The sequence below is a fragment of the Carlito syrichta genome, unplaced genomic scaffold (assembly GCF_000164805.1).
Source record: "Carlito syrichta isolate Samal-C Ts95f unplaced genomic scaffold, Tarsius_syrichta-2.0.1 Scaffold115636, whole genome shotgun sequence".
NCBI lineage: Eukaryota > Metazoa > Chordata > Mammalia > Primates > Tarsiidae > Carlito > Carlito syrichta.
In genome coordinates, this window is record NW_007059732.1 from 13,094 (window position 1) to 23,636 (window position 10,543).

General features: G+C 56.1%; 1 protein-coding gene across 3 annotated transcripts in view; it reads left to right on the forward strand.

The window, feature by feature from the left end:
* The window catches only part of HGS (hepatocyte growth factor-regulated tyrosine kinase substrate), a 17,270-nt gene that overhangs the window by 2,919 nt on the left and 3,808 nt on the right, over nt 1-10,543 (forward strand). The window contains exons 4-18 of one of the 3 annotated variants that reach the window (XM_008072991.2): nt 288-380; nt 1,930-2,053; nt 3,339-3,391; nt 3,881-3,949; nt 4,677-4,801; nt 6,494-6,572; nt 6,654-6,752; nt 6,896-6,991; nt 7,787-7,825; nt 7,900-8,043; nt 8,141-8,200; nt 8,785-8,998; nt 9,359-9,531; nt 9,608-9,748; nt 9,827-10,001. In XM_008072991.2, coding sequence (XP_008071182.1) covers nt 288-380; nt 1,930-2,053; nt 3,339-3,391; nt 3,881-3,949; nt 4,677-4,801; nt 6,494-6,572; nt 6,654-6,752; nt 6,896-6,991; nt 7,787-7,825; nt 7,900-8,043; nt 8,141-8,200; nt 8,785-8,998; nt 9,359-9,531; nt 9,608-9,748; nt 9,827-10,001 — 1,684 coding nt within the window. The remainder of the gene's footprint in view (nt 1-287; nt 381-1,929; nt 2,054-3,338; nt 3,392-3,880; nt 3,950-4,676; nt 4,802-6,493; nt 6,573-6,653; nt 6,753-6,895; nt 6,992-7,786; nt 7,826-7,899; nt 8,044-8,140; nt 8,201-8,784; nt 8,999-9,358; nt 9,532-9,607; nt 9,749-9,826; nt 10,002-10,543) is intronic. The other 2 variants (XM_021706175.1, XM_021706178.1) reach the window with 2 other exon arrangements.

A 10,543-nucleotide genomic window follows, 5' to 3' on the forward strand; every position in this document is an offset into this window, starting at 1 on the left:
ACCACACCCGGCTGATTTTTTTGATTTATTGTAGAGATGAGGTCTCGTCAAGTTGCCCAGACGGGTCTCGAACCCGTGGGCTCAGGCAATCCAGTTACCTCAGCCTCCCAAAGCAGGGGGATTACAGGCTGAGCCACCGAGCCCAGCTCTCCAACACATCTTAGAGGCACCTCACAGGCCTGTCGGAAGCCTGCCTTCTCACAGGGAGGAGGATATGTCCAGGAGGAGGTGAGGTCTCTGCCCTACCCACCATCCTGACCCTCCCCTTCCCTTCCTTGGGTCTGCAGGTCATGGAGTCTGTGGTGAAGAACTGTGGCCAGACTGTCCACGACGAGGTGGCCAACAAGCAGACCATGGAGGAGCTAAAGGATCTGCTGAAGGTAAGCACTTCTAGAGGGTGAGACCAGGGGGTAGGTGTGGTCACCCAGGCAGGTGCCTTTGCCTTTCTGGGTGTTTCAGGAATCTAAGACAGGATGGTGCTGGGTGTGCTGCATGAACTCATGCTCAGGCTTGGGGAGAGATGTCCACGAGCCCCAATCCAGTGAGGCCAGGGTTTAAGCAGAACCTGGCCTGGGAGATACCTGATCTTCTTGGGAACCTAGGGAAGGCTTCCAGGAGGCAGGGCTGAGAACTGAGTCTTGAAGGCAGTGGATACTCACTGAGTAGGCAGAGAAGGTAGCCCGGAGGGTACCCTTAGCAGGAGCTGGGGAGGAGTCTGAGCAGGGAGGATGTGTTAGTTCAAATGTATCTTGGAGGAGTTAGGAGGAAAAGCAGCAGAGCAGGAGCCACCTATGGCTTCTTTGTGGCTTTATGCCCTTCTGTGACAGAGGAGGAAAAGTCCTCCAGACCCTCAGGAGACTACCCCTAGGTACCTGCAGAGATTGTGATGTGGGCAGTGATGCGGCAGGGATGATTCATTTGTTGTCTGGGGTGAAAGGGTGTTCCACCTGAAGTGAGGCTGCTCCCCCTCCACCACGACCTGTGGGCCAGCCTTGGTCTTATAGGAAACTCTTCTTTGGACCCACGCCGCTGAGAGCCATCTTGGGATCCCAGCAGACAGCTGGTATCTTGGAGGCCTTAACTGGTCACCTTGACCGACTTCCGGTCCTGCCTGAAAGACGGAAGGTGCTGGAATCTTTTACCATATTGGTGTGCTTATCTTGCTCATGCTGCAGATCCTCTAAGTTAGTCCACTCCTCTATGGGGGGGTGTGGGTTATGGTAAGAAAGGGGCCCACTGGTGGATGCAGACAGATCCCAGAAAAGAACTCGGACCCCATTGCCAGAGCTGTGGTGTCTCCTTGAAGCAGCCTCTTATCTCAGGGTATCTTCCCCAGCATTGCATAGGGACAGCGTCCTGAGAGAGCTCTGGACTCGAGACTGGGCTATGCCCTAACACGGAGCCCACCCTGTATCTGGAGATGATTCAGGCATGGCTGCCCTCCTGCATCTCCCTGGTTGGGACTAGAGGGAGAAGCTAACTCCCTGGGCCTGAAAGTGGTCCTGTGTCCTTAGCCCCCACACAGTGCTTCCTTGGTCTGTCTTGCTTGGTCCTGCCTGTTAGAAGCTGGTGGAAGCCAGGGATTGAGTGAGGGTTACAGACCCAGGGGGATCCCAAGGCTGGTCAGAATCCCACAGAGAAACAGCAAAAGGGACAAGTGATTGTGAGGCATATGGAACTGGCCTGGTTTGACTCCAGTGAGTCTCTTGTTTTTTTGCAAGATTTAGAGAAGAGTCATAGCCCTGAGTGTGGTCAGGCATGAAGGTTCAAACTCAGGGGACCTGGGAATGGGTTGATGCATGGTTCTGGGGACCTTGCTGACTATGTGCTGGCCCAGGGAGCCACGGGTCTTGCCAGCTGCTTCCTTATGCTGAGGCCTTTCTGGCACCTGGAGTCTCCGGTGACCCTCACCTCCTCCCTGCCCTGCAGAGACAAGTGGAAGTGAACGTGCGGAACAAGATCCTTTACCTAATCCAGGCCTGGGCTCATGCCTTCCGGAATGAGCCCAAGTACAAGGTGGTCCAGGATACCTACCAAATCATGAAGGTGGAGGGTGAGTTGGGGCGGGGGGAGGGGGATGCCAGGCTGAGGCTCAGAACTGCTGGGCAGAATCATGCCTGGTGGACACAGCGACGCAGGGCCAGGGAGTATGTGCCAGTCCCTGCTGAGTGAGGAGCGTGATATTCTGGGAACCAGAGAAGCTGCACGGAGGGAGGATTGGCTCAGACCAGCTCCTGCCTTACTGGGCCTCATAGCCCACTGGGTAGGGGTGGACAGACTAGCCCATTTCATAGAAGGGCGTGGCCCCTGGGGGTAGCCAGTTTGGGTGTGTGGTCAGAGAAAACCTCTGGAGGAGGTGCCTTAGTGCTGAGACCAGAACACAAGCAAGAACTGGCATGAGCAGACAGGTCAGCATCCTACAGGAGGAGGCTCAGGGTCAAGACCTTGGGGCCAGAGCATACCTGGCCTGCCGAAGAGACAGAGGTGGCTAGTGTGGCCCCAGCCGCTCACTAAGGGCCTCCCAAGTTGTGGGCTGAGTTTATTATTGCTCTGAGCACAACAGGAAGTCACAGGCAGTTTCTTCAGGCTCTTACTGTCTATATTACCTCTGGCTGTCATAGTTGTGGAGAGAGAGGGGTAGTAGCTTCAGGATATATGCAGAGGTCTTTGCTGGTGCTTGGGGCATGGGCAGTTGCACTAGTTCTTCATGGCCCCAGCTTAGCCTAAAGATGAGGCCTGGAGTGTGGGGAGCAGGGCGGGCTCTAGAGGGTAGCACATTCCTGCTGTGGGAGCTGGCACTGGCTCAAGGGCTGCAGGGCGGTCCCTGTGTGAGGAACTCAGGGACTCTTAAGCTGCCTGGGGCTCTACAGCCCAGGGCAGGCATTCTGGTTGTCTGTGTACATGTACTTTTCAGGGAGCAGGTCTGAAGCTTTATTGGCTTTTCAGAAGGGTTTGTGCCTCAGGGCCCTGGTCTCAGGGCAGTGAGAACTCTGGGGAGAGCAGAAGACAAGGGGACCACACGACATGTATGATGCCCTCAGGGAGTGGAAACAGGGTCTTATGAAAGAGAAGGGTAGCGAGGCCTGGCCCTCATCTGCTACGAGGACAGAGGCCCTGTGGGGGGGGGATGCCAGTGTTGGGAGCAGGAGGCTATCCCAATACCCCAGAGCTCTCACCCAGGTGCAGGGTCACTGCCATTTCTTGGGGAGGAGGGTGCCTTGCTGCCTGGACTCTGGGTGTCCTAAGGGGCTTGTGTGGGGAGGCAGCCGACAGCCAGGAAGGGGCACTCATGCAGACCGGGCTAGGGTCAGGTGGTGACCATGGCCTTCTCTCTCCAGGACACGTCTTCCCAGAATTCAAGGAAAGTGATGCCATGTTTGCTGCTGAGAGAGTAAGTGAGGCTGGCTGCCAGGGGGTCTTAGGGTTGGGCTGTTCAGAAAGCAGGCGGGGAGCCCAGGAATTGACATGTTTGGGACTGGTGGGTGAGCTGTTGTCTCAGAGGTGAGGGTGTCCCGTGTTTCCTGAGTGGGGAGTGCAGCCATCTCTGCAGGTTGCAGTGGAAACACAACTCAAGGGGCCTTTGGGCTGTGGCTAGTGAGTTCAGGTAGCTAAATATTTACACAGCCTCAAAACCGTGGGAAGTCACCATTTCACACCTTTGACCAGAGAAGCCCCTGTTGGGGGTTTCCTTCCTCAGAGTGTAGCAGCTTGACACCAAGTCCTGTGGTTGGGGCCACCAGGAGGGCTAGGCCAGGGCAGCTGCTCTCGCCTGTGCTGGAGTCTTCTAGGTCTCATTCCCATCTGTGCGGTGTTGGGGAGGTTCTGCTGTCTCTGGAGCTGGGTGGGGGGCTGTGGGATCTTGACTCTGTCTGCCCCTCAGGCTCCTGACTGGGTGGATGCCGAGGAATGCCACCGGTGCAGAGTGCAGTTTGGGGTGGTGACCCGCAAGGTGAGTGTTCGCTTCAGGGCATGGGTGGGGGCTCTGCTCTAGGCCGGACCCCTGCTGCCATCACGCACAGCTGGGCAGACACTAGGCCCCTGCTGTCCCTGAGGCCTCAGCCCACCAGCACCACCTCCCCGTTCCTTTCTGGTTGCTCAGGAGGCAAATCCCGCTCTCAGCTTGCAGGCAGCAAGGAGTTGGTGTTGGAGACAACCAGGGCCCTCCATGGGAGAGGGCCCAGCCTTACTCCAGGGATTGTAATATTCCAACCAGAGTGCTGAAGGCTTTGCCAGGGTCCTTCCTCTTCTGCTTGCCATGGCTGTGTGCCCCTTTTCTTTAGATGACTTGGCTTGTCTGGCCTCTGATGCCTCAAGCCACCTTCTCACTTCCTACTAAAGCACTTCCAGGCTGGCAAGTGGGAATGTGGGGCCTGTGGGATTCTGAGCTGACTTTCTGGTTCCTGCTGTACACTCAAAAACTTGTTTATCAGCAAAATTTATGTATGTTTTTTCTTGACATTTCTTTTAATTTTACCTCATTTTTCCCTAAATGGTGTCTGTGGTTGAGAATCCTGGAAGTGTCTGGTTTCTCCAGGGCTCTTGTGTCCTTTCAGGCGTTTCTTCTGCTTGTCTACCCTGCCTGAGAGGCCCAGCCTCAGCATTGGGGGCAGTTCTGGTTGGGTGGTTACTTAGGGTCCACTGCCATCTGTGACAGGCCTGCCTGCCCTGTTCCACAGCACCACTGCCGGGCATGCGGACAGATTTTCTGCGGAAAGTGCTCCTCCAAATACTCCACCATCCCCAAGTTTGGCATCGAGAAGGAGGTGCGCGTGTGTGAGCCCTGCTATGAGCAGCTGAACAAGTGAGTCCCCTGCTGGGCTCTCGGGTGGGGCTTGCTCCCCGTGAGCCTGGCTTTCCTGCCCTTTCTGACCTCAGCGCCCAAGGCTGCATATCTCAGAGGTCCTCAGAGCATGTCAGCCAAAGCAGTCAAGGGGAAGCCAAGGCAGCTGCACTGCCTTGGCTCCTGCCACAGACATGAGGGCAGGCATGCAGTGAGGCCAGTTGATGAGGATGGGCACTGCAGCCCCGGGGAGACTGAGGCTACCCCTGGCAAGCCACTTGTTTGGCCTTGTTTTTTGGTTGGCTTCCATTTTAACTTTTGGAAATAAAACTTAAAGAAAAGTGGTAAGAGTAACACAGAGAACCTATAGGTGGGGCCTTTGCCCAGGAGTCTCAGTGGCTGGCATGTTCCCTCTCTCCCCAGCCATGTGTGTTTGCATGCATGCACGTATGCATGTTTCACCCTGATGTGTGAGTGTACGAGTACAGGCGTCACATCCCTTTATGCCCACACGCCTTGTGTGGGTCTACATATGCATATTTCACTCTGAATGTATAAGTGCAGATGTCACATCACTTTTTGCCTAAATCCCTCGTGTCTATTCCTAAGAGCAAGAGCATCCTCTTACATAGTCCTCTGTCAGGACACTGGACATCAGCTCAGTGCTGGAGTCCATGTTCTGGTTCTGCCCTGGTCCCAGCAGTGTCCTCTGTGGCTCTGCCTTGAGTTGCATGCTGTGTTGGGCTGTTATCTTTCCTTGGTTCCCTTCACCTGGAATGTGTTTTCAGCCTCTCTGTCTCTTGTGAGTGGACATTTCTGAGGCCATGCCGTGGTGGCATGTTCCTTTGTTTGGGTCTGAGTTTCCTCACACTTAGGTTTAAGTTCTGTCTTTGCTGGGATCCCAGGAGTGAGACTGTGCCCTTCTTGGTGCATCACATCTGAGTCTGGCCATTACTGGTGATGAGCTGCTCCCTGAAAGGTTCCTTTTCCTTTTTGTAACTAAGAAGAACTTGCTTAAGCCATGTAAATGTTTTGTCTCTCATGGCCATGGGCGATGCTCGTGTGAGTTGGTTGTGACTCAAGGGCTCCATGACAGGTCTCCTAGCTCTATTGTTTCCTTTGCACACCCTGGTTGGTGTTTCCCCCCTCCCAGGTGTCACAAGGGTCTGTTTTAGTGTGGTATTTTCTTCTAGAAGAGAGCCTGAGGCTAGACGTCAGCACATTTAGGTTGAAATTCTGACCTTGCCATGAACGTGTGGCTCTCTGAGACTGGTGCTCTCCAGAGATGATCTGCGGGGTCTATAGAGAGCTCAGGAAAACTCTGACTCTGTAAGCCTAGAAGGGTTGCTGCCCTTCCCAGCACCTTCTTGGGGTGGGATCTGGTGCCATCATGGTCAGTGTTCTGGTGCTTTAGGAGTGGCTTCCTCATGCTCCCGCAGCCTGGCCAGGTGGGGCTCTTGAATCTGTGTATTCAGGAGAGGGACTATGGTGAGGCTAAGTGACTTGCCGCAGGCCCTGCAGTGGCTTCAAGAGTCTCGAGACCCGCCACGTCCTTCCTTCTCTGGAGTGTGGCCATTCAGCCACATGTGGCCTATGGAACTGCTATCATCACTACATGGAGACAGAAGAAACCCTGGGAGGTGTGGTTGAGAATTGGGCAGGGGCAGGGCTGGGGCTGCACACGGTCACCTGCGGCATCCATTATTCCTCCAGGAAAGCGGAAGGAAAGGCAGCCTCCACCACCGAGCTGCCCCCGGAGTACCTGACCAGCCCCCTGTCTCAGCAGTCCCAGGTACCTGGCTCCCTCCATCCCATGGGGGTGTCTTTCCGGGGCACCCCCCTCCCCACCTCACCCAGCCCTGTTGGTCCTCAGCTGCCTCCTAAGAGGGATGAGACAGCCCTGCAGGAGGAGGAGGAGCTGCAGCTGGCTCTGGCCCTGTCGCAGTCGGAGGCAGAAGAGAAGGAGAGGCTGGTAAGCCGCGTGGTGGGCTGGGTCTCAGGAAGGGAACCCTAAGGCTTCCCTGGGGTTGCTGGTTAGAGTCAGGGGTATGGCAGCACTGACCTGTCCTGTGCTGCATGCTCTCCTGAATGATGCTTCTCCTAATCCTACCCCAGAGACAGAAGTCCACCTACACTGTATACCCCAAGGCTGAGCCCACACCCACAGCCTCATCAGCACCTCCTGCCAGCAGCCTGTATTCGTCTCCTGTGGTGAGCCAGCCCTTGAGCCATTTCCCATAGGAGGGAGGAGGGCAGGTTAGGGGTTTGGCTCTCAGAGCTTCCCCAGGGGACAACCATCTGACTACACAGGTAGACATGAGGGTGCAGCCCATGGCTTCAGGCCTTGTGTCTCCCTGCTCCTCAGGTCCAGGTGCCCCCTTCTGGGGACTGAGGATAGGGGAAGGTGCCTTGCTGGCAAGACCCCATCTCTTCCACCACCCTGCCACCCCTCAGGCATTAAAGGGCTTGCTTTCCAGGAGATCCACCTTGCTTCTCTCTGGTCTTGGCCCCACTTTGTATGTTGGAGGTGAAGAGGCAACCTGTTTCTTAGGGGGTGGGTCAGGGACAGAAAGTCGAAGAAGTCATGGGTGAGCTCTGGAAGGGCTCTGTGGTGCAGCTGGGCTCAGGACAGCCCCGCCCCCTGCCAGCCGAGTTGAGCCTCACTGCTTCCCTCTGAACATCTTGGCCTTGTCACCACTATCCAGTCAGGAAGTTGCTGTTAACATGAGGGCTGGCTAGGTGCTTCCCTGTGTCTCATTTAGCAAAGTTAGGAGCTCCATGGCATATGGCAATGTCACAGGCCTTTCTAGGATCTTAAAACCATGCCACATAAAAGAGGAGAGATGCTTGCTCAGACACCAGCAATGAAGGGCGAGTGTGGTGGGAGGTGGCACCTAGGCAGAGGCTCTGGCCTCTGGATCCACCATCACTGGTGCCACCTGGGTCCCCACCCAAATGACTGCTCCTCTCAGCCTATGACCCTTCAGATGCCCCTTGTCTCCCCAGAACTCATCAGCACCTCTGGCTGAGGACATCGACCCTGAGGTAAGGGCTGTGGCATATGGCATGTCCTCTGACTGCTTCTGGCTTTGGGAATGACACCCCTTGTTGCCATGCAGCTTGCACGGTACCTCAACCGGAACTACTGGGAGAAGAAGCAGGAGGAGGCTCGGAAGAGTCCCACGCCATCTGCACCTGTGCCCCTGACGGAGTCAGCCACCCAGCCTGGGGAGGTGCATGTGGCCCCTGCCAATGTGGTGGAGGTAAGGGGGCTGCTCTTGGTGTTTCAGGTTCACGGCCCCTTGGGAGGAGTGGATGCAAGACAGGTTGAGCCCTCACTCATCTTCTGGTCTCTTCCAGACTCCCCTCCCGGAGACAGATGCTCAGCCCATACCTTCCTCCGGTGGTCCCTTTAGCGAGGTAAGCTGAGGCTTTCTCTGCAGGCCAGGGGGAATTGCGGCCAGGCATGCAGCACACAGCACTGGCTCCCATCCTAACCAGAGGGCTGGGCCAGCGAGAGTCTGCCCAGGCCTTTGGTTGCCATGCCCACAGTAGCCTCTCATGCTGGAACCTACCTGGGCTGGTCCATGGTCCAGGGCTATAGCTACTCTGTAAACCCAACATAAATTTGAATAATCCAGAGCAGCCCAGAACTACCATCTGAGTCCTCAGCCTTTCCTGGGGCTTTTAGGCTTTGTCGGACATCAGAGTCAAAGACCAGGGCCTTAGGCAAGAAGGCAGGCCTCTGTCACCAGGCCGAGGGGCTTTGTGCTGGCTCCTTTCTAGCCAGTTCTATGCCTGTGAACAAGAGCCCAAGGCCTCAGTTTCCTTGTGTGTAGAATGAGCTGCTCACATGTCTGCCTGTTGGAGCTGATGTGAGGAGTAAATCGATTCCACTCCAGGCTCTGGGCACAGCCCAGGTGCCTCCATCTGAGTATTCCCTTCCAGGGATGATGGTGGGGCCCAGGGGTGGGTCACTCACCAGTCCTACACTGTGTCCTCAGCAGCAGTACCAGAATGGGGAGTCCGAGGAGAGCCACGAGCAGTTCCTGAAGGCCCTACAGAACGCTGTCACCACCTTTGTCAATCGCATGAAGAGCAACCACATGCGTGGCCGCAGCATCACCAACGACTCAGCCGTGCTCTCACTCTTCCAGTCCATCAACAGCATGCACCCACAACTGCTAGAGCTGCTCAACCAGCTGGACGAGCGAAGGTGTAGGTACCCCGTGCCCTCAGCTCCAGGAAGTGGGGTTTTCTGAGTGCCATTCAGTGTTGGGCACTGTCTGCTCCTTGCGGGGAGTGGGAGTGGGCCCTGCCCCAAGGAAACTGGGGCCCCTTGCAATTCCTTTAATGAGGCTGTGAGCTTCTCCACAGGGTCCATCAGGAGGTAGTCTAGTGCCTCCCCCAGATCTCTGATGCCTGCAAATCATCTGGAGAAGGCTGGGCACAGGGAAGCCCAGACATGGCCCAGGGTAGGAGCCTAGCACAGGGCAGGCAGTCCATGTGTCCGTTCCACCCACGAGCTTTCTGGCCCCAGGCTAGAGTGGTAAGGGCTGCTTTGCCTTCTGCCCATAGTATACTATGAGGGACTGCAGGATAAGCTGGCACAGATCCGTGATGCCCGGGGTGCACTGAGTGCCCTGCGTGAAGAGCATCGGGAGAAGCTTCGCCGGGCTGCCGAGGAGGCGGAGCGCCAGCGCCAGATTCAGCTAGCCCAGAAGCTGGAAATCATGCGGCAGAAGAAGCAGGTGTGATACTGCCCAGCCGTGGTGGAGGAGACCTGGCAGACAGGGCTGGCCTGACCTCTGCTTCCTCTCTGAGTAGGAGTATCTGGAAGTGCAGAGGCAGCTGGCCATACAGCGCCTGCAGGAGCAGGAGAAAGAGCGGCAGCTACGGCTGGAACAGCAGAAGCAGACAGTCCAGATGCGTGCCCAGATGCCCGCTTTCCCCCTGCCCTACGCCCAGGCATGTGCCCTCCTCCTACCTGTCCAAGGACTCCCAGCCTGAGGACCATTCTCACCACTGTCTCTTCTTTGTCCCTAGCTCCAGGCCATGCCAGCAGCTGGGGGCGTGCTCTACCAGCCCTCTGGCCCAGCCAGCTTCCCCGGTACCTTCAGCCCGTCAGGCTCAGTGGAGGGCTCCCCCATGCACAGCGTGTACATGAGCCAGCCAGCCCCCGCTGCCGGCCCCTACCCCAACATGCCTGGGACTGCAGCAGGTAAGGATGGGCAGAGCTGGAGGGATAGGACCAGTCAAGATGAGCCCCAGACACTGCTTTTTTCTCCCTTTTTTTGTTTTAGCCTAATTTACAGAAAAGTTAAAAGAATAGTACAGAGGGTTCCCAAATTCCCCAAATGTGAACATTTTATCATGCTGGCTTTTACCTTTGCCTTCATGTATATATAGACACGCACTCTCTTGCCCTAACCATTTTAGAGTAAGTAGCAGATGATGCCCTTCACCTCTGGATGCTTTAGTGAGTGTTTTAAAACCAGTAGGCGCTGGGGCTGTGCCTTGTGTATAGCAGGACTATCCCAGTGGTGCCCTCTATGCCAACAGGAAACCCCAGTGACACATGGTATTCAGCTCTCCCACCTCATGTCACTTTTGTCTTTTTTTTTTTTGGAGTCTCACTCTGTCGCCCAGACTGGAGTGCAGTGGCCGCTCCTGGCACCGCAGCCTCGACCTGCTGGGCTCCGGCAATCCTTCCGTCTCAGCCTTCCAAGTAGCTGGAACTACAGACGTGCACTACCACGCCCA